Here is a 24,954-nt window from a genome sequence, read left to right as displayed (position 1 = left end):
GACATTTTGGGTTTCATTTGTATTTTTCTCGGGAACCAGATGACTTTTTGGAAAAAAAAAAAAAAAAAAAAAAGAGAGAGAGAGAGAGAGAGCAATCCGTCTAAAAACAGGACGTCTGGTCATCTTACCATAGTAATAGTACATCGAAGAATTAAAAGTGTGAATAACTATGAATAAGTGTCTCCTAAATAGACCACAAACATTAAAAAAGTAAGATACCAAGTAGGATGTAAGAGAAGTGAAACAATAACAATTCTGACTAGTTTGGCACAAGACTCAATTCAAGGCGAGCTTTTATCTAAAGTTTTCGTTTATTAGCTTAAGTATGTACATGTAGTAATAAATAAATAAATAAATAAATAAAAAGTTACGACTACACACGCATTATTTTTCATTGTTAGTCACGATAGTAGCACTGAAGTTCTTGTTACGAAGTAGCGAATTGTCCAAGAACTGAGTTACACTGAATTTGGAATCTGAAAATGCCACCTCACTATTGTCTCTGTTTTGATCCATTTTACCATCATCGCCATCAAATAATTCAGTATTCGGAAGCGTGTCAGATGAAGATGCTGTCTCATCGTTATTTTTCACGTTAGACGTCGCTTGAACCAACTTCAGTGCTTTTAATTCTTCGTCATGCATCCTTCGCTGGTGATTATATAAGTTCATGGTATTAGAAAAAGTTTTTGGACAGAACTGACAATGACACGGGCGACTTGTACTATGAACACTCTCATGATTCTGTAAAGAAGACAAAAACATTAGCTGTTTCACTAATAATTAACATTTGAGTTCAACCAATATATTATGTAAGTAGTACAAACTAAGGACGTATTCTTTTAAATATATCTCGTGAGTAAATGGTGACAAATCCAAAGATTTCAAATCAGGTGCGTCATATAGGGTGCAGGGAGGGGCAATTGCCCCCCCCCCCCTGAGTTTGAGCTTTCTATAGATTTTATCAATAAAATAGTAGTAAATCAGTGAAATACGCGAAATTTTACTTATATCAAGGGGTCTTGCACCCGCAAGGAAAATTTGAAATGACGCTCCTGTTTCAAATCCATAATTCTTAACTTTTTTTCTTCTGTAATCGACCTCTACTTAAATTCAACTAAAATTAGCAGTTAAGAAATAAATATTATTATTTAATGAAAAATCTCTACTAAAACCTTTATTAATATGAAGACTGAAACTAGATTTTACGAAGTACACGTGCTTTGTTTATTAATGTATATAAGAATTAATGTTTCAGAATGTTTTCCCGGATGAGGAAAGTCTGCATGATTTAATATATTTTTACAAAATTCCACTAAATTTTTCAAAAGGGGAAAAAACCATCAGCGAATGTTAGAAAAGAAAGAAAGAAAAAGAAGCAGCTATCTTGACTAATGTCTTATATCTAGGTAAATTAATGCGTTGAAGAAGACATAATACAATATTGAGTGCTTTGGGCCCTTTAATTTTTCTGAACAATTTAAAGTAACTACTTCAAGTACTGCCAATAGCCGAGAAGGAAGGGTGCCCTTTGGAATGTGGCAAAAGGTAAGGTGGAAGGGAAAAAGGGAAGCGGAAAAAGGTACACTTGATGGACAAAGTTCAAGTAGATAATTCCTACATCAAAATTAAGTTATTTGACGCCCATTGTGCATAGAAATTTCTCAATTTGCGGTAAGCGATCTACCAGTGACGACAGAATCCTTATGATGAAAGGGTAGGGAAGAGGGCACGAAAAATACTTTTCTATTTTTGTACCACTAGATGGACATTTCCTAATTGGAACGAAGTAGACGGTGTCAAATATTGAAGTAGAAGAGGAGAACCAGTGACTAGTTTTCCATACCTGGGTAATGTTATTAGTAGTGATATGAAGTACAAACAAGAAATGAAAGCAAGGATTGTAAAGGCGAAAGAAGCCTTTAGGAAGAAAAATCTCTTCTATGGCTACTTTAATAAGAGAGTTTAGAAAAAGACGCATAAAATGTTCCGCAGAGAGTGTTGTACTATACGAGGCAGAAACATGGACAGCACGCAAAAACGATGAAAAATGGCTGGAAGCTTTCCAAATATAGGTGTGGAGAAGAATGGAGAAAATTAGCTAGGTGGAACGGAAAACTAATGACAAGATGTTAGAAACAGTAGGAGATAAAAGAATAACTTTAGGAGTAACTGAAAAGAGAAAGAGAAACTGGTTGGCATATTGGCTGAATAGAAACTGTGTCATGAGGGATGTGTTAGAGGGTACAGTAGCAGGAAAGAGAAGTAAAGATCAAAGGAAGGTACAGTTATCGAAACAAAAAAAATCCATCGTGAAGACGATGAAGTTATCTGAGAACCGTGGTGTATGGAAGCTTCTCCGTTGCGGCAAATGACATGCCAATAATAACAGAATACCTATGACGATGATGATGATAGATGTACAGACGAGGTATAACTAACTAACTCTATGGCCTATGGAACGCGGAGGTTCAATGCCGCGTTCACAAAAGCTCTCCACTGACTTCTATCCTTAAGTCAACTGGATCCACTTTCTACTTTGTGTTCCTATTTCTGCGAGACCCATCTTAATATTGTCCGCCCATCTGCGGCTAGGTCTTCCTAATGGACGTTTTCCGATTGGACTTCCAGTTAAAACTTTGAAAGAGTTCCTACTTTTCTATATTCTCGCTACATGAACTATTCACACAAACCTCCTACACTTGATGACCCTAACAATGTTTAGTAAACGGTACAGACTATGCAGTTCCTCGTTATGAAGTTTTCGCAATTCCCCATTCCCGTTCCTCTTGGGATCGAATACTCGCCTTCAGATTTTATTCTCAAATATTTTCAGTCTACGTTCTTCCCTCATAGTAGGCGACCATGTTTCGCAACTATACAGCGTAACAGGCATGGTTATCGTTTATACGTATATTTTAAGTTTCACATTCCTCGACAGAATTCGCGACAACAAGAGACTTTGAACTGAATAATAACACGAATTCCCTGCTTTCAGTCTACTTTTAATTTCTTCGTGGACATGGTTTTGGTCTGTTAATTTTGATCCTAGATATTTGAAAATATCACTTTATTGAAAGTATTATTTGATATTTTGACGCATCCATAATTTGCAGTATTGTGATAACGGTGAAATTTCATGTGTTTAGTTTTTCCTGCATTTCCTTCTAAACCCATATCCCTGCAAGCGTTTAATAAGGCCTCTGCATTTCTTTCTATTGTTATATCAACAACATCAGCGGGTTCCAAAAGCACGTGAAACTGACGAGCATGTTAGTAAGTGACTGAATAATAAAAACTGTGGACTAAATACGAACAAATAATCAAAAATGTACAGAAGAAAATGTGGAAGTGATGAGCGAGACAACTCCAGAAACAGAAATCACAAAGAACTCGTCCAATGTGGCACTGAAACTTCGGATATCTTTCTATGTTATCTATACAACAACAAATCAAGGCAGTAATAACATAGCAGGCGACACGAGTGCGTGACAAATAATACCTTCGTCGAAGATCCTCATTACGCGTACTAAAAATCCGAGACATACTTTATAGTGAGCGACACTGTGACTCGAGAACTATTAATCTGAGTTATATTGCATTTTTTTAAACGCTCGCATAAATATCACATTTGTACCGCGAAAGTAAATGTACGTACGTATATATATAATTACTATTCAAACTAAATTACTCTACACGAACTAGCAAGAGTTTATTATTTCCTTACCTTTAAATGACAGGATCTGCGAAATGCCTTCCCGCAGATGGAGCACTTATGAGGTCGATTGTCTCTATGAACCAATAAATGGTTCCGAAATGTCCTATGTGAGGAAAGCTGAGCGCCGCACTGTAGACATTGATATGTTTGTTTTTCATGGACATCTAAGTGGGTTCTCAGGCGATGTTTGGTTTTGAATCTGTTAAGAATAAATAAATAAATAAAACTTATTCCAATCACTACTTCATAAGCACTAATTAAGCAAAATGAGCTGGCAGTGTTTTTGTATGATGATATATTTTCTAGACCAGTGATGGTCAATTTATAATGTGGTGCGGGTCAGGAGGCAATAAGAACTATTTCGAGGCCATTTTCATTTCATTCTTCTTTCCAAGTTGTCGGATAGCTGAATGTGTGTAAGTCACACATTTTCTCTATCTATGTTGTATTCTGCGTATCCTGCTTTTTATATCCTCTGTCTAGGCTAATTAAGGCTTAAGTTGGAAATACAAACATTTGGAAGTACACTTAATTCTATGAAATCTGAATTTCTCTAAAAATAGGTCGGTACCAACAACCTTACCAGAACGAGCCAGGTAACCAAAAAGTTAAAGAAAATATTTTCAGTTGAAAGTTAAATATCAATTCAAGTCCATTGTTATTACGAAGTTAAAGAAGGAACAAATCATAGCTTTTGTCGCGGTCCGGATTAAAAATTTTCCTGGACCACCATTTGGTTATCACTAGGGGCACGAGTTTTTCGCACTAAGAATTTGAAAATTTCGCGTTTCTATTTTCATATTTCGCATTTTGTCACATTTTCCAGATAAAATTTCGCATTCTGTAGCTCTTGTGAAAAAAATATTCCCTGACATTTTTACAATTGTTTCTCTTAGTCATAGATCATGACAGAAATAAACCATTAAATACCCCCCCCCCAAAAAAAAAAATATATATATACTGAATATTTCACTTGACATTGTAAATTTCATATATAGAAAATTATATTATTTTAATCAAACTGAAGGAAAATCAGTAACTAAGCTTACTGAGTTTTTCGAGGGAAGTTTTGCTGTCTTCTGAAAACAGATAGGCACAAGTTACATTTAAGCATTAAACATAAGCATGTTACATGTTTCCACATTTTCCTCCTCCATTGTTGTACGTTTGTTACTTATCATCAGTAAATACTTTAAAAAAAAAATCACAACTGACTTTGCTTGTTGGAAGCCATATATATGTAAGTGCATTTACAATAAACTTCAATCAATCATCACTTCGGGTGATGGTGATAGCTAACACGCAACATGTTCTCTATAGCCGTGTCCGAATCATCCAAAATGCACCGTTCATGCCATGTTCTATCGTCCCGTAAGCGAAAAACTGGCGTTTTTAAATTAATGAAAACGCATTTCTAAAATTCTGAGTTATTTCGCGTATTATTAGAAACTTCGCGTTTTATCGCGCAACGGAAAACAATGAAAATACACACAGAATATCATAAAACATCAAGAAACTGAAAATTACTTAATTCTGACGCATTTCGTTTTATCGCGCATTGCGAGAAACTCTGCCTCTAGTTTTCACTGTTTGACTGATTACAGTTTAATAGGGACGTCAGCTGTACCGTACTTGTACCCTTCACTAAATTTGTAGGTCAGAATAACTACGTTGTCATTTGTGATAACCTGAATGGTCAAAATGCTTCTTTATTCATTATTTTGTTATGGACGAAGTAATAACGTTAACTCTGACGTAAACAAATAGGACACCTGAAAAATTAGCATGTGGCCATTCTTACACATCAGTGCAAAGAAAAATACATTCCCAATGCTGGAGCTAGTATTTGATAGAGACTCTTTGTCAGTACGTAAGGCCTGGTATCCAGTAAATCATCAATGGCATCCTTACAACTGTTATCACACGTCACAGAGTGTCTCAGTAATGTTGTTTCTTTACGGGTCTATGCAACTATTTGATGTAATTTTAGTTGTAGGAGATGTCAAACCATTTTCTATTGGATTAATATAGAAAATGTTCGACATACCATTTTGCCTCTTCAAGCGGATGGTCAGCGAGAAATCCTATAACATGATTCATGCCCATTATTCATGAATTGCGTAGCATCCAGCAATATTTTTCCTATTTCAAAGACGGGTAGCAATCTATCTTGCAATACCTTGATATAATTCACAGTATTGATGAGGCGCCGCCATAGGATTTCACCGCAGGAGGATAGAATTGAGGTGAATCAAAGTATGTCGATCGCTTTGACTCATCTGTTGATAGCTGCCCAAGAATTGGCAACATTGATATTTATTAGACAATGCAATATGGTTCCAAAAGTTGTGGATTTTGTTGCACATGTTGGTGAAAAAATAGTGTCTCAATGTCCCCTGTCATCTGTTATATTGTAAGCAGAGGCTTCTTTTAGCAATGTGCAAATATTTCCCGCATTATGCGAATGGCGCTAGACGTTTCGTGCTGATTTGTCAACTATGATGCCAGTGGCAGTTTTGGATGACTGAATCCTTGTATTCCAAATGATGATATGTTTTAGGCGTTGCGTTGATCCTGTTGGATACAATCTCGGGTCTACGCATGTCTTCTTGTTCCGTTTAAACTGCTTTATAATCCTGTTAACGAAAACACCACTGATGTGTGCTGTTTCGTATCAAATTCCCAATACCCACGTATACGATCTTGGGTAAACTATTAGCTTCTTGTAGTTACATCCGCGAGCTATAATGCCACTTGTACCGCACGCACGCACCATCATCCGTGATACTCATTAGCCGTTTGTATTTATTCGGTGTTACCACGAAATCCTGTTGCCTTGCAGATGTCCATTTATTCATGCCAGGGTATTGTGTACATCTATGTATCGCTCTCTATATAGGGTGGTCCATTTATTTTGATACGTCTTTGTAACTTTTAAACTAATGAAGTCTTCCATAGCAATAATAGTGTAAGTGAGACGGACGGGCAATGTACATTCAAAGTACTTTAGTGTCTATTATTATGATTATAATACAACAGATTTTGATTCGCATGAACGAAGTTAAGAGGGATTGAATTTTTTTTTCAAAAGCCTTTATTTCGAAAAGCTGCTTAAATAAGTACCTCATAGAATCGCATAGATGGTTTTAAATAAGTGTGAAGATCATTGTGACGTTTACAACGATTCGATATCTCAAACTATTCTGGAGATAAACGCTGATAAATAGTTTGCAACACTGTTTAAATTATGTGATTCCGAGAACTTGCTGTAATTACACCTACCGAAAAGTATTGTAATATTACAGAAGCAAAGTTAAGGAACAATTATTTTTAAAAGTTTGCACAAATACACATTTTAGGTAATACAGCAATCTTTATCATTTTCTTCATATATCTGAAATGGATTTAGATATCAAATTGGTGTAAACGGCATACAATATTTTCTTCTATTGAAAACCATCTTATGTAACAGGATGTGATATTTATCTGAACACGTTTTCGAAATAAAATTCTTTGAAACACATTAATTTTTTAACTTGTAACTATTTCTACTGGTGCGAATAAAATGATGACCATAGTATTCCACAGTAAGGTGCTTTGGAAGTGCATTGACCTATCCGTTTTACTTGCGTTTATTACTGTTACAGAACCCTCGAAAATTAGTTTGTCTTTTGATGTTTGTGATACTGTAGCGTCCTTAGTTTGCAACACTGAAAACAAGTGTGGTATAAGCTTGTTTAACACGTAGATTTGAACTATGTAATAGCCTGACGTATTGAAAACCTATAAGTTGGGTTGGAAACAATGTTAATCTGGTTCAATTCCACAATAAGTTAAACAATGACCCTTTGTCGATATATGCAAGGTCCGAAATACCTGTGCTATGTATCTATTAGTTTAAAAGTTATAAGGACGTATCAAGGTATATTTTTCCTACTGGTCTAGTGGCTAGCGAGTACGCCTTTGGTGCACGTGTCTCAGGTTCAAAAAGTGAAATGTCAGTTTTACGTCGCACGATTATGCCGGTTAGGTTAAAGGAGACGGTGATGATGGGAAATGAATACAATGGTAGAATGAATAAAATGAAAGAAATGGGGGAACCCCCAGAAAACCCACGGACATAGTGTTTGTCTAACACAAAGTTCATTTAGCGCGAGCTAGGATCGAACCAAGAACCCCAAGCACCATAGGTGAACGCTCTACCACTGAGCCACCGCGCTCCCATCTCGGGTTCAATTCCAGTGGAAGACCAGGAAAAAAAATCGAAATTATTCATTTTCGTTAATCATCTTGTTTTCTTAACCTTCTTCAGCCTAAGGAAGAGCATAATCGTGGGACATTAAACTAAAATTTCATTGCACATATATATTCAATGAGATATTCATTAAAGATTTCTCCTCACCTAGTTGTTAATGTAGGATACTGAAATTTTACATATGTATTGATACATTCTCTCTATAGGTTATACGGAAAATTTCATCTTTTACTTTAACATTTTCTGTGTTACAGATACTGAAGTGAAAGTAAGTGTAAAGACAGGTAAAACTGAATCCCAGGTGGAGACAAGTTTCTGTACTTAAAAACCGCACACGAGAGGAAACATCTGTTGAGCTGAAAGATACTTATGGCGAGGCAGTCCTATTTATATGACGTTGTGAAGCACTGGTATCGTCAGTTCAAATGTGGTGATACTGTGGAGGATCGCCGCATAACCATTCGCCTACTAGCTGAAGATGTCACGATAGGCGTGGGGTTCGTGAAAAAATAATCTATGAGCATTTGCACATGCATAAGTTAAGAACGGTCCCTTGCTTCCAGGGGAGTCATTTACGGGGGGCAGGAGGGGGCAATCCCCCCCCCCCCAAAGTTTGAGGGATACATATACTTCAATAGAATGTCTACTAATGTACTAGTACTAAACGTAAAAGTCTTATGTCGGTGGTGCTCTTGCCTCCCCCCCCAAGCGAAGTATGAAATGACGCCCCTGCTTGCTTCCCAAAATTTTTGACCTGTACCACGAAAACCATGATTTTATTTACCAGACCCATAAGTCATGATGAAACAAGGATCCATCTTTATGCAAGCCAAAGCAATGGAAGCATACTTATAAGCACGAAAATAAGTTCGTGTCCAACCATCAGCGGACAAGGTCATGCTGAAGTGTTTTGAGACCAGCACGGAGCAATGATGATGGATTTCAATTACAACGACGTACTATGCCTTAATGCTGGAGAAATTAGGGGATTCCATCTAAATAAAGAGCCGAGGAATATTGATCAAAAGTGTCCATATCTTTCAAAACAACGCCCCAGGTTACAGCTCGCATGTTGCTCACACAGAAGCAAGATTCTGCGAGTATGAAACATATTCCCATACTCTCCTAATTCTGCGTTATCTGTCCTTTCCTTTTTTTCAACCATAAAGTAATTTTTGACGGGACAGAAGAATTTCCAAGATAATGAAACTCTGATTTCCTGGGTCAAGTCATGGCTTCCGAAATATTCAACGGAGTTCCAGAGACGAGGTCTCCACAAGTGCAAAAAGCAATGAGGGAAAGTGTGTGGCCATTGGAGGCTTCTATATACAGAGAAAGACTAATATCTGTATGAAATTTTGTTTATCTCAGTCAACGGAGGGGAAATTTTAAATGAATATTTCTCGTATATATATATAATTATGAGTGAGATAGACATAAGAATCATACTAATGACATGTAGAAGCGTAAATAATCAATTATTTGAATAGAAGCTTTACTACAAGACTTGATCAAATGGAAAGGTGATAAAATCTGTAAAACATATTCTAGGCAACAGGTTATGGGCAGCCAAGCGTACAGAACTAAGGTCTTAGCGGTCAACTATAGGAGTTCACATGGACATGTGCATTTTTCCGTAAGCAGCAAATGTAGTAGTGTGTCAGTTGTATTACCATGCAAATCAACTATCAGCAACTGGTCAATTAATCAAAGGCAAAATGGCATTTTAACTCGAATATTTCTCTATCCCAGCAGACAATATGGTGTGATACAGATCCTCACCATGCTATTTGATGTGCGAAACATAATAATAATCAACTACTTATCCTAGGAAACAATCGCTCTTCTTCCAAAGTAACGATGCTTTGACAACCACTTGGTAGCTGGATGTCTCTTCGACTTCCATTTGTTTGGTTCTTTCTATAAACACTTCAAGATGTGATAGTGAACTGCGGACCTATACATTAAGTTATCACAAAAGCTATTTCGTAGACATATATCGTTAAATGGTATTTACCAGGTCGTTTGTTTGTGTGATGGTACGAACGAACAAAAATAATATTGGCACCAGATTGAAGAAATATTTTAGAGAATCACATGCTGCTTGATTTTCGGAGAAATTCGTTTCTCTTTATATACCTTATTTGGTCAATTATTTTTCTTTTGAACTTTTCATAATTTTTGAAATGAAATAAAATGAAATCTTATGAAATGAAATGAAATGAAGTTTTACGTCCCACAGATATGCCGGCTAGGCTAAAGGAGATGGTTATGATGAGTAATGAATGAAATGGTGGAATGAAGAAAGTGGGAAAAAATGGGAGAATCCCGGGAAAATCCACTCACCGGTGTTTGTCCACCACAAAGCTCACTTGGCGCGAGCTGGGATCGAACCAAGGATCCCATGCACTAGATGTGAACGCTCTACCACTGAGCCACCGCGGCCCCTCTTAACAATTTTTATTGGAGACTTACATTACATAACCGTCATCTTATTTCCATTTGATCAATCTTACACACTTACCCTTTATTACAGTGGATGCAAACAAAAGGTTTCTCCTCACTGTGAACGACCATATGATCCTGCATTACTCCTTTCTGGGCAAAGGCTCGGCCACACACCTCACACACAAACGGCTTCTCGTTAAAATGAACATGCTTTTTATGTACATTTAGCCCGTTTCTAGTCCCAAACCTACGGATAAAAAAAGGACAATTTCAGTATGAGTTGAGTTGATTTTAGTTTAGCGTCCCGTTCAGCAGCGAGTCTATATGAGACGTGGACCTACCGATTAACGTGGAATCCGAATCACATGAGCTCCCGCCGGGAATCGAACCCGGGTCTAATTTCAGTATGATTCTGTGATACAAAAACACGGCCAAAAGATCAACTATGATTGCTATTGTTATTATTATTCTATTGTGAAAATGAATAAAACATCGAACTTCACACAAGTTCAGTTTAAATTGCATTATATCATTTCAAAAGGACTGACTTCTACCAATTATAAGATGATTGTCCAAAAGCAATAGAAGAGTTTGTTCTTTTTCGGAAATGTAAATCGTTTTACTATATTGTTGGGTATGTGCTTTACTAATACATTGAAAAGAAAGTACTAAAATCTCTTTGCTTATAAGAAAAGATGCAAAGTCCCTCGCAGGATTTAGAGACTTAATGAATAAATTAAATAAATAATACACCACGAGTTAGGAACAGAAGAGAACCGATACAAAAAAGTTAGCATACTATGTTTTCAATTAGGTTCAGCTTCTTCTTTAACTTCTGATTACTGAAGGTGTATTATAAATTCAGATCATTATCTGAAAAGAGAAAATTGCTGGATCCATCACCCATCTGTTGTTCGGATTATGTTATTTAAAAAAAAAAATAAATAAATAAATAAATAAAATAAAGGGCTGAGAGATTCTTTCAGTTTTTTGACCTGAAGCATGGTTTAATTTTGTGAATAACAAGAATGGGACTCCTAATATTCACAATTCGCAAATAATATCTTTTAGTTTTTCTTATACATATGAAAGGAGACTTGTTTATAAAGAAAATTTTATGTTACATCTGATGAAATGGTCACTCTCTTAATCTCGTCATTTAAAGAATATAAGATCTTCAACAAAGAATCTTGAGGTTCCGTACGGCTGCTGTTGCAGGAGTGATGGCACTTTGGTAGTTGCTTTGTTTGGCAACTCAGATAAGTTTATTCATTGGAAAAATATGCAGTGTTACCAGAATCCACTGTACTGTGACAAAACATATGTTAAAAAGTGCATTTGAATGTCAGTATGTTTCTACATGTGAACCATTTACAGCAAGACACATGTGAGCTCTCTTTTGACCAAGCGATTAACGTACGCGTCTTTGAGGTGGAAGACCCGGGTTCGATTTTCGGCAGGAGCTCATGTGGTTTGGATTCCACATAAGCTGTAGGTCCACTCTCATATAGCCTAAACTCTAAATCAAATCAAATCAAAGCACGACACAAATTCACACGATAGTCCATTTCCAGGGTGTCTACTGAGTTTCATTTTCAAAATTCCAGTATATTTCCAGTATATGCAGCAGGGTTGGCAAAAACCATGGTTTTTATTAAAAAAAACAAATAGACCGGTTTTTTTGGTTTAAACCGGGTTTTTTTGGTTTAAACCAGGTTTTATGGTTTAAATAATTTGCTCTATATATTCATATCATATATGGACAGAAATAAGTTTGTTTCGCCTTGATGTTATTATGCAACAACCGGGTTATGCTGGAAGGGTTCACATAAGCTTAAAGCGGAATAAAAACCGCTTCTCGAGTTACATCCGAGAGAAATTGTCCTCCATTTGAACTCGGAACCAGGACTAATTGGCCACAAATGCGATACGTCTCCCGACTCACTCATGAAGGAATCCTTAAAAAAAAAACGTTGTACTGATCTTTACATGCTTCTTAATATAACTGTCAAGAGTCATTTCAGGACAAAAAGATAAACACTTGCACAAGTGAAACCATACACAGAATTACATATGAACAATTTCAAAGTACTACGGAGTACAGAAGAACTAATTTAGTTCAAGTTAGTTAACAACGACTTTTATTGGTCCAAATTAAAGAAATACACCGACTTAATCTGCATATCAATAAGAAAAGTGAGTAAAGATACGAATTATTATTTGAGAATTATTTGGCTCAAACTCATTTATACATAAATAGATACCAAAGATACTTATTTCACTAAATGCCTCTCATGGGGTCTGTATGACTCTTCCCCCCCCCCCACACACACACACAAAAAGTACGGCATTTTCGATTTTTTTTAATCAATAGTAAACATTGAAACGCAACAATATTTAGAATTTTTCTTCGATTGCAATTACATAACAATAATAACAACTACAAAAAATCACAAAATAAACATTTATAAACTTATTAAAAAAAGTTGCTTTTGTAGTAATGAATGGGGAATTTAGGTCTGAATATAATACGAATAATATACGGGAGTGAAATGTGATAACCCACAAATGTGTGTTCATCAAGATTTTACAAACACACTTTTACGAACATTTTTCTGTTGTTTGGTTTAAACCAGGGTTTAAACCACCTTGGTTTAAACCAGCCAACCCTGATATGCAGTATAACTAGCAGCAAAATTTCAGTACCTAATACAATGGTTTTTTTAAAGTTCTTTAGGAATAATCACACTCTTGATGATTTCAGGTTTGTAATTGTTTTACTATCAAAAGAATAATTTATTTTTAATAAATTTAGTTAGCCTTGATTTCTTTGAAATACAATGATTTTTTAAAACATTTTTTAAAGTGCTTCCCAACTCCCCTCACAACCCTCCACTCCACCCATTGCTTTAAATGTCTAATTACAAAATGTATACAAGTTTTGCTTTGGAAAAAATTACAATCTCAATGAATACAAAATGCCTTCCAAGACTATTAAAACAATTACAAAAAAGTATTGCAGACAAATTACCAGTTTCATGATTTTTCCAGTATGTGGATCAAACTTACAGTGTATTTCCAGTATCAAAATTAAATTCCAGTATAACTCAAGTATTTTCAGTATTTCCAGTATCAGTAGACACCCTGATTTCATACCAGACACTGTCAAGCAAATGGGTCGAAATGAGTCTCCCTATCACTGTTTAAAGGGATCTCTTAATATTAAGAAAAATAGTAACAAGACAAAATCTCGAAGTCAGTTTTAAGCCTCCTATTAAAATAGAAAGTCATTACGCCATTACAAAAGCTATTTCGTGGACATAAACATGTTAAATGGTTTTTACTAGGTCGTTTGTTTGTGTGATGTTACATACATAAGAATGAACAAAATAAATATTAGCGCTAGATTAAAGGAATATTTTAGGGAATTACGTGAGTATAAAGAGGCTGTATCAGGGTTTCAAAAATCTCCAGATTAATAAACACTCAATATGAAATTTGAAAGTTTTACGTCGGACCTCCTCTAACATAGCAAGGAACCTATTTGAAGCATATTATATTAGTTTTAAAAAAATAAATGAATAAATAAAATAAACACGCAAAAGGCGAACATTCAAAAAGACTGGGATACATACAAACAAGAAGTGGGCTGGTAAAGAACCTTGAAATAGCAAAATTTAACTTACTCAAAATCCCGGACTACCCAAGATTTTGCGCCTGTATTAGCAGATTATATTGGCGAGTTCAAAATGGAGCACTAAAGTCCGTACTGCTATACTCCATGTCTTTTTACAGCACTCGTAGTAATAAGAAGCAGAAGGACAGTTTAACAAAAAGTAGCTTCTCTCTCCTTCATAATTTACATCTTCTGAGCATGAGTTTCATACGTTTGCAAGTAATATGGTTGTGAAATAAAGTTTTTATTTTCTTTTTTTAAAAATTGTAAAGCAGATATATTGGAGTGCATGTGATACGATATTTATCTTTCTACTTCACTAGAAGAAAAGAGGACCTCCAGAATGAACGGCAAACTGTTGGAAAGTATCAAAATTTATTTTGTAAGGAATTTTATTTTCTACACATGATTTTCTGTTTCATCGCTTTTCAAGATTTACAGAGGCTTTTCCAAAACCTTGTAATATGCCTAACATCTCTCTGATGCTGATTCTACAAAGAAATCAACCCCGTATTTAAACTTAACTATTTAAATATATTTGTTATAAAAATAAATGAGTAATGAAATACCGTTTACTGCAGATGTCACAGGAAAAAACGTATCGTTCCTCAATTGGACGATGATTCTTCTGATGGTGTCGAAGCAAAGGCTCGTCATGGAAACGCCTACCGCATTCATTGCACTGGAAAGGCCACAATTCCTTTGGCCAATGGGAGATAACGTGTGACTCCAAAGCTGAACGTCTCTGAAAACCCTTCGGGCAGTCGTTACATCTGGAACAATACAAGGAAATTCGGTTGACGATGTTTCAAGATTATTATTCAAAAATCCCTATTTCTATGAGCTGTACAGCACTTGAAAGTTTGTTCACTGCCTTGGTTACGAAAACAAGAATATGGTTTTAATTGTATGTATACTAGTGGATAATTCTTCTCCTTAGCCTAGCAGCTAGAGGAACGGTTTCTAAGTTTGTTTACCTGGCACTCCGCCCCGTCGCATATCCTGCATTTTTCACGCTTCTTCCGCATCCTTCCTGCTTGTTGGTCGTATGTGTATATATAAAACCCATTCAAACAAACGGCTTTTTGGGATGGAGTTTCTGTTATATAAAAAGGCATTTTTTTAAAATGGAATTTTTGGGGGGTTCTTCTTGAAGTACTACTTTTATTTTGTTTCTCTGTAGTGTACTCCACAATTAAGAAAGCGTTTACGACATGTTCAATCCGGAGCTCGCTGCCACGATTTGTTTTCAAACTGGCGTTGCAGTTGTTGCCAGCCAGTGTGAATTATGCAACCCACACACTCCAAGTGCCTAACCATCTTATCAAATAGCTAGAAGTTATACAACTTCTACATGTGTGTATTTTACATGTGTGTATTTTACTGGGTGTTTAAATTCAATCTGGCAAGCAAGAAAAAAGTACCATAAACCAAGAAACATATACAAAACAGTTTTTGTAGTGGTATAAAATCTTGCTTACATCTCGTTCTTCGTTCAGGAAACATTTTACCCTGATCTGAGAATACAGTTTACAAAATAAAGCCATAAATGGCCTTTTTGTGTCTGATGTTAGTTTAACATCACTAGTTACATACTTCCGTCTTTACTCTTATATTCCTTCTGGGATTTTAGATGAAGCAATGAATTCTCAAACTTTCAAAATAATAATAATAATAATAATAATAATAATAACAAATTTATATTTCTTCTAGCAAGACTGCTACATCACTGTAATTCAGTAATCTTTTATTCGCTTTGCTCTTAACGGAACTACAGTTCTTATCAATGGCTATTTTATATTTGTAGGGTATTTAATTTAACAGTTCTGTATTACAACATTGGTAACATTTATAATGACGAATGTACTTTATTTCTGTAACGTGCACACTGTAGATTGGAAACTACTAGGCTACTGCGTGTATCTCTGGTGCACGGAGTCCTAGATTCGATATTCGATGGGAGAGAAGCGAATACACTGCAGCGGTGTTCATCCCGTCCTTTCCCCTAAGAAATGCTTCCTAGCGCTGCAATCGCCGATTCAGACCCAGAGGAGTCAGAGGTTTAATTAAAATTCTTCATTAATTGATTGTAAGATTGCGGATGACGTGTCACGTGCACACTGTAACCAATGATCCATGCTGGCCGCCCATTCGGAAAGAGACTGACTTTTCTTTTTCCAGCAGAATCTCTCTGCACAACATTGAAAAATAAATAAATAAATAAATAAATAAATAAAAAAATAAATAAAATAAAATAAAAATAACGAGATGTTTGTTTTACATATGACGTACTTGCTTGGATTTGATTTGATATTTACATGTTAGTCGAGTTGGAAGCTGGTACGCACGGGACTTAGTTTTGTGTCTGAGGTCTGTACCACAGTTAAATGATGGCGGGTGTAGAGACCACTATGTCAGGGCACCTAGCATAGGACTTTGCCCCCACACTAACTAGCCTCTAAGGAAGCTGAGTGAAATACCTGTTCCTAATTGCTCTGATATTTGATTTTCCTTTTTCTTATTGCAAATTTGGTGCATCTATTGGAAGACAAAGATTTGTTTGTTTCTCCTTTGGGTTTGAATATACAAATTGACTGACTGTTACAGGTTGCTTGCTATATCCCTGAAGCCTGCTGTATACAAATCAATATCAGTACAGCACGTTCTACTATTCCGTGTACTGATTTCTTCTTATCTGCTCTGCTGTTCTGCTGTCAGTGTCAAATAGGGAAATACTACATATTAGAACGCCCTGTAACGCAATTTCACGTACGCTTCGGATATTACTACTTTTCGTAATGATACTGTGAACCTTGTTTTGGTGTGTTTTACATTTGACTTCGTCTAGTTGGTCGCCGCTTTTCTGATTGCCCTATTCAGTAATGAAGAAAAATTAGACATTCTTCTTATTTACGGTGAATGTCACAGAAATACAACCACAGCTGTGGCACTGTACGCTGAACTCTATCCAGATCAACGGTATCCTTCACCTCGTACCATTGCCAACATGCATTATGTCTTTTTGCACTTCAGCGGTTGCAAGATAATCCTGCATTTCTATGTACTACTTTATTTACGGATGAAGCTTCGTTCACCATTCATGGTAATGAATCTGTGGAACATTAGTCCATGCAATATCCTCACAGGCTTCCCGCGGTTGCTCAACAACGGCAGTGGAGTGTCAATGTGTGATACGGCAATTGATAATCGTATTGTAGGTCCGTATTTTTATCAGGGAACATTAGAAGGACAGCGATATGCATCCTTTCTGCAAGACTTTTCATAGAGGACCTGGATTTGGAAACGCGTCTATCAATGTGATACAGTCCGCAGAAGAAGAAGAAGAAAAAAAAAGCAACGTAAGTTTATTGTGAAACGACGAAGTCCTTTGCTCCAAAATAAGTGTGCAGGAGAGGACGCCGAGGTTTCTCCTGGCGTGATTCGTGCCACTTAGGCGTTATGTTGATTCCCTTGGCTGTTAGGCGTAATTTCACAATAAACTTACATGCTCATGTTGCAGGTTTTTTTGCTGCAGACTGTACCAGAATGAAGGGTGGCCCGCACACTTTGCACATATCTCCATAGCAATTCTGGATACAAAGTTCCAAAAAGGTGGATACGACGAGGTGGTACTGTGTCATAGGCAACTCGGTCTCCCCGATTTAACGCCATTAGACTTCTCTTGGGGGCAGTGAAAAATAGAGTGTATCACGAACCCCTAATACGAGAGAATATACAAGAACGTATTACTGCTGCATGTGAGGAAACACTGCAATCTGTACAACTCTCTTGTTCGCCGTCTCCAAAACTGTATTGACGCAAACAGTAGTCATTATGACTATCTGCTGAAGTGAAACAGTTGCACCAGGTAAGAGATTACTTATTCTTTGTGAGTGCGTTTTCCGTGCTGGTTGTAATTTACAAACATGACGCTTCTGTGGGTCACTGTACAGGCAACTAGTAATTGTGTTTAGGAAAGTTCTACCACGTCCGTTATCACTAAATTGTAATATATATTTCAGAAAAAATCAAACGAACGACGAAAAGACAAGAGGAGGATAAGTATGGAAAATAAAACAGATGGCTGACTCAACCTACACGCTGTATTGTCTTCTAAGCAATGTACGGATCACAAACAAGTCTGACATATGAAGCTTGAAAAGCGAAATGTTGTAGGAATCTTCAACTTAAGTATTTGCTTGGGGGTGAAGTTCGTAGTTATTAGCTTTAATATAAAACCAAACTACTTAGAGTAACAGCCCGATTTGTGGGCCTAAACCACTCCACTGGTCCTACACCTGTTAACGACTGGTGGAACTACGTCGTCTAGCGACGAACAATTGTTCAGCGCGTCGCGTCGCCCTATAGCTAACCCGTGTATCGGGACCTTTCTAGACCAAGTGGTCGTCACATCTTTTATTCACGTGTCTCCCGAATTTGCCTCACGACGCTGGGTGTACGCCGGAAATTGGGGAAGCACCGGCCGGGCATCGAACCCGGGACCACGCAGACATGAATCCAACGCTATAACCACTAGACTACTTTGTCCCCTATTAGCTTTAATATATTTAATATATATTTAATCTCCCTTTAACTGGGCTTGTGATTTTTTTTAAAATAAGAAGTTATTATTGAAGCCTTGTGAAGCATTGTAAGTTGACTGACCTTATAGCTGGCTGCTGAGAATGTACTAATACGGCAGAAGTGGGCGCATTCTTCATACTTCGCTTTGCCTTTCACTCTTAATATTCCTCTCCGTCATACTTATGTAAATCTTATCGCAGCTTCACGTAGCTTTATATATACACACTAGACGAGTCTGAGTAGATTATGAACGACAGGACCTAAAGCCTGTGACAAATATCTTTGCATTTCAGCTAAACGAATAAAATGCAAGCTCTGGCGCGACGTTACCAAGTGATAAAGGGGTGTAGCTATGGGTAAGCAGACAAACTACAGCGCGATCAGGTGGCAGGGGATAGACGTAGATGTGTGCAAAATAAATGTGGCAATACCGATGGCCTCTCATTTGCTAGCAGCATTTAAAGGGAACTTGGAGCGTCGCCTTCAAATGCGAATATGTTTGTCACGCCGTTTAGTATTAACGTCGGTTCAAACCAAGGCTGGGCTTTAAATCCACTGCAGTTCGTGAGTGCACAAATCATCATAGTATAAATTGCTCACCAACATTTTCTGCTAATATGTGAAAGATGTGACCGCATTGGGTGCGGGCGCCAACTCACATCCTGATACTTGAGAAATAATGAGTTTAATTCAATATTCTATTTTTATAATTATTTTTAATGTAAATAATTTAAGCCCACAACACATATATTTATTAACCACCTGTTCCACATCTTCGGAAACACTTGACTCGCTCATCGACCCCGCTCTTTGCACCATCCTAGCTGTGACATGACTCACTCTCTGTGTCATTTTTATATATATATTAGTTGCATCTTGTCTCGTTATTATTTGTGTTCATATTTTAGTGACCACAATGTTGATTTTGTATCTCCTTATATTTTAGTAATAGTTTATTTCTTTGGCCTTGTAAATACCTATTATCAATTTTGTACTATATCTAAAAGAAAGAAAGATGAATTTTATAGCAATCGCAAGGCCGAACCAAAACGCGAAACTAAAAAGCATGAGAAGTTTATTTGTATAAATTTAATTATTTATTATATATTTAAATAAGCACAACTGTCCGTGTTTATTATAGTGATATTCATTATAAACTAATCTGGAGAATTAATTTCATTTTGTGCAATGGGCTTGAAGAAGTAAATATATTTTTTTCATTTCTGCGTTTTCTTTTATTTTACGTCATAATGCATTGTTTGTTCAAGTTGGAATCTCACCCGTAACCGTGAGTACTATTCTGATAACGTATTCTCACATACCTTTTTTATACGCCATAATAATGTTTCAGCGAATGAGAATACAATGTGCAGACGAAATGAATAAAAATTCGTATATTGTGAGGGGTTTGAGATTTCATTTTACGCCTGAGTTCTAGACTCGTGGGCGGAGTTTCGAGAGAGAAGTGGGAAAAGCGATTCACTACTCTTCCAGCTGATCGTTTAACGTAAAGATCTGCATCATGTCGTGGTTAATTTTTCTGTTATAGATTTTTTTATTCATTTTTTTTTTTTAATCTTTGTGTAGGCATGTAGAAAGCTAAGAATATCAATAATATAAATTGGATCATGTATGTGTTTAATTCAGAATTTCTCCTCTGTGCATGTTATGTGCGTACTAGTTCAACATAATACGTTTTAGCTACCACTGTTTAATCCATAACTACTAATATAGAGGTTTACTGCGGTTATTTGTAGTGAGGTTGTAAAAAAACTTCCTTTTGTTTGAATCGCAATATCAGAGATTGCGGGAAAACAGCATTTATGTATAGATAGCACTGTATGCTCTCAGGTTGATATTAGCGAAGCTGTCAATGCACGGGTGCTGAACAGATTTCAAGTTCGATTCCCAAGCTTGGTAAGCACGTTGGTTTCTTTTGTCATCCATAGTAATCATTATATTATTTATCTACTTTACAAGTACCATATTCTACATTTTAAAAAAGCTGGAATTACTAAGTACAGTACCAAAGGAATACAGTGTATTACTGTGTGCAAAACAGCGATGTATTTTGCACGGTTAGTAGGAGTAGCGGCACGTCCACGCGCAAAGAAATGTTGGCCCTACTCTTTAGGGGGTAAAGGAGGGTGGGGCTCCCAGTCATAGACTCAAATCTGCCAGAATTTTCCCTTGGACTGGCTTTGCTTTCGCCCCCAAGGGAGGTGGATTATAGCACCACGCTACCGGCTAGCACTGGAAGAAAGTAGCTTATGCATGTGGTGATTTCATACATGCCTTAATTATTCCAGTACGTAAATTGAGTCAACCACCCATTTTATCTGATACACATATCCTCTTCTTCCTCATGAAATAGATTTTTTTTTCTTAAACATTAAATTTTCAGATAAAGCTTTCAGTTTTATGAAATTTTCTAATGTCTTCTGCAATCATTACCAATACCTAAATTTAGTTGCATTTTCATGGTTCCTTCTATGCATCACTAATGCAGGTCGACAAGTCATCACTTTTCCACAAACACATTCTACTTGTGCAGGAACATTATGTTCACTTATACAATGCGAAGACAGGGAAGACCACGTACTTAAAACTAGTTCACACACATGACACTTCATCGAATAGTAGCTTGCTAAACTTCTCTCCTTCAGCATTCTTTTGCTAACTTTAGTCTTTTTTACATTACCAGTATTGAGATCCTTATTCTCTACACTAGGAGATAAACTTTCTTCCTGTTCGTCTGCACTTTTCTCACCTGAATTCAATTCATTTTCTGAACCACCTTCTTTCTTGTTACGACTATTAACATTAGAATTTGCACACGAAACTTCGTTATCACTATGTATATTATTAACCAATTTTGGTTGTGAGCACTTAGTTCTTTCACCTCTCTTCCTTCTCGATTTAGGTTTCTGACTTTCCTTTCTGCTCGGGTTCGGTTTCTTAGGTTCTTTTGCGTTATTGAGTCGTTCTATCTCCGAAACCTGCGATATCAATTTCTCTTGATCTAAGGGATGTACAGGAACTTGGAATTTATCCTGCACCATATTTGTTACTTCAGATTCACCATCCATTGTATCCACAAAATTTCCCAGGGGACTGATTTCTCTTTTGATCTGAAAAAAAAAAAAAAAAAAAAAAAAAAATACAGAAAAAAATGTAAGACTTATTTGGCTGTATTTCGTTTCCGTACAACTACATAGATAATTAGTATCAGAAACCCATTACAATAAAACTCGTCTCGTACGTACGCCATCTGTACAGATTAGACTAATAGCAAAATTTCTTACCTTGGCCACCTACTTAATTTGGCAGCATATAAGTGAAATCATGTTAATTTGACCATTTGCTTTATATGGGCGCATATCTGTGAAACCATGTGGAGTCTGTCCGTTTAATATCTTGGCCACTTTATCTGGCAGCATATCTCTAGAACAATGTTAAGTTGGTCTCTTCCGTAACTTAGGTGCTTACTTTATCTGTTCACATACCTTAGAACCTTGTTAAGTTAGCAGGTCACTTACTTTATTTGGCTGCACGTACGAGAAAACAAGGTAAGTTGCCACTTTCTAACTTAGCATACGCTTTATTTGACTGATTATCTATAGCATCATGCAGATACATTATCTGTGTTCTATTACTTTATTATTTTACAGGGTTATTTGGAGTTTAACATCCTTTTTCGGTACTGGAAGTATACAGGGCATGGAGTTACTGATTAACATGGGATCCAAACATCTGGAATAGAAACCAGGTATTCAATACCGAAGACAAGGCAGTCAAGGGCGCCGATTTCTTTGTAAATCTGGGAGGGGAGGGGGACATTCAGATACAGAAGGAATATATATATATGAGGATTTTAAGACAAATTGCATTCAAATTATGCAAAATATTGCATATTCGTAAATACAACACGGGGGTCACATGAGCTTTGGGGGGCCACTTGAATATAATATACATATCCTTATAATATACAATAAAGGTAATGAATCATAGGAACTGTACGCTTTTAGCACGCCATAGCAATGTACCATAAAGACACAGAAAATAAAACTAAATCTATAGTATAGTTAACAAAATCGTGATTATATATAAAACACAGATAGCATCAATTAATTATTGAATTCTATTTTCACATAAAATCGAATGACGTATGTAGAATAAACTGTTATTAGAAATCGATAATATTTCAGACTCTCATTAAATCTGAATTATATCTAAAAGTGTCTTTCTTTTCTTATCCCCAAATTATTCATGAACCATGGGATCTTAAAGAGATGCTAGCTTATTGCTTTCTTGCTCCCACAAACTTTACAATACACAAATATTATACACTTTTACAGAGTAACGAAGAACACAGAACGATAAATAATAAAAGAATAAATATTATAACAAACATGAAAGTAATAAACGAATAATTAGAACGAAAAATGGTGGAACGTTCGGAGCATTACAATGCACAATAGTAACATTTCTAGGTGGTACAAATTGTTTGAAGAGTGCAGTGTCAACCTTGCGGATTTGCCAAGTACCGAGTGTCCAGTGATATCATTAAGCGAATTTAGTCATGGCCATTGAAGAGGCTGTTCGTGATGACCGGCAAATATATCTTCAAACATTGTCAAATATATTCAACATTTACCATATATGGCTCGATGATGAACTTCTTGTCCTGCCGAAGTTTCAATTCCGATAACAAAGTCGAATTGGTTATGTTTAGACGGCTATACTCCGGAAAAACGGGAGTTCTATGAACAGGGTATTTTTAAACTTGCACTACAATGAGAGAAATGTGTTGAGAGACTTGGAGGATATGTTGATAAGTAGCTTTAATACGAGCTTAGGTTTGAGAAAGGTCTTCTGGTCTCATCCTAAACGAAGGGAAACGTACACCTCCTTGCGGGATGAGAAAGCAGGTAACGGCTCAGGTGGGGACAGATTGACTCCCCTCTACCGGATGCCAATGTCTTTTCGGAGGGTGGATGAGCGGGTGGAGGTCAGGGCACCTTCTTACTCTTAGGAGGAGAACTACCCTAAAAGACAGATGAACCACAACGTGGCCAACGGCATGAAGATGTAGAAAGGAAATGGAAATACTATTACATTATCTTTTTCCTAGGAGGGACGAAGGAGGAGAATAAATATAATGATGGTTCTTCCTGAGGTCAAACATTCCGAAAGTAGAATAGACCTCCGTTCGGATCTCCAAGTCTCCCATTACTCCGGGAAGAATCATCAGAGGAGAAAATAAAAAGCTTTGTGTTTTACGTCCCACGGTTATGCCGGTTAGGCTAAAGGAGACGGTGATGATGAGTAATGAATGAAATGGTGGAATGAAGAAAGTGTGAGAAAACGGGAGAACCCACGCACACGGTGTTTGTCCACCACAAAGTTCACTTGGCGGGGGCTGGGATCGAACCCGGGACCCCATGCACCAGAGGTGAACGCTCTACCACTGAGCCACCGCACCGGGAGGGAAGAGATAAGGTCAACGCCACAATAATGGGAGACTTCAACAGTGTAGTAGGAGAAGGAGCCGCGAATAAGGTGGTGGGACCATTTGAACTACGTCAAGGAAACGAACGAAGCCAAATGCTTATCTACTTCTGTGGGCAACATGACACAATGGTGACGAACACGTGGTTTAAAAAAGAAAAACAAGTTGTACACATGGGAAAGTCCAGGAGATAAGAAACACTACCAAATCAATTACATGTTTGTCAAGCAGCGTTTCAGGAATACTGTATGAGACGTGAAGACACAACCGGGGTCGGATATCAATTCGGATCACAACCTCCTAGTGGCGAAAGTACAAACCTGGTTAAAGAAAACCAAGAAAAATGGGAGGAGAAATCAAAAATGGACCTTAAAGCGACTACGAAGTATGGACAGTGATCTGAAAGAAGAGATTGAAGAAACATTCAGTGTAATTGGCGATACGGTAGGCAATATAGAAAATAGTTGGGGAAAAATTAAACAGATTCTACTTGACATACTCCAAAATAGCATTGGCAAGATGGAGGAACGGAGAAGGGCGAAAATCATGGACATCAAAGAATACAGAAGAGTGAACAATGAATCGAGAAGAGAGAAGGACAAGCCAAAGAAAAGAACATGCAACAGATATGTGGAACAATAATGGAACTTCAACGGGGCAGATATGACCTGATGTATCAGAAACACAAGAATTTGGAGAAAAAACTAACAAAATTATACGCACGTTTGGAATCGAAGATCAACAAGGTCATGTAGAACCTG

General features: G+C 36.8%; 1 protein-coding gene across 4 annotated transcripts in view; it reads right to left on the bottom strand.

The window, feature by feature from the left end:
- Window positions 1-257: 257 nt before the first annotated feature.
- Window positions 258-24,954, bottom strand: part of LOC145684036 (uncharacterized) — a 38,635-nt gene continuing 13,938 nt past the window's right edge. For all 4 annotated transcript variants that reach the window (XM_081755862.1, XM_081755861.1, XM_081755860.1 and 1 more), the window contains 5 exons: window positions 21,142-21,812; window positions 14,667-14,870; window positions 10,498-10,668; window positions 3,728-3,917; window positions 258-744 (listed from right to left, as the gene is read on the bottom strand). In XM_081755862.1, the coding sequence (XP_081611988.1) occupies window positions 385-744; window positions 3,728-3,917; window positions 10,498-10,668; window positions 14,667-14,870; window positions 21,142-21,812 (1,596 nt within the window). In that variant the 3' untranslated portion in view covers window positions 258-384. The remainder of the gene's footprint in view (window positions 745-3,727; window positions 3,918-10,497; window positions 10,669-14,666; window positions 14,871-21,141; window positions 21,813-24,954) is intronic.

The sequence above is a fragment of the Thermobia domestica genome, chromosome 4 (assembly GCF_964235325.1).
Source record: "Thermobia domestica chromosome 4, izTheDome1.hap1.1, whole genome shotgun sequence".
Classification (NCBI taxonomy): domain Eukaryota; kingdom Metazoa; phylum Arthropoda; class Insecta; order Zygentoma; family Lepismatidae; genus Thermobia; species Thermobia domestica.
This window is presented reverse-complemented; position numbering and strand designations above follow the sequence as displayed.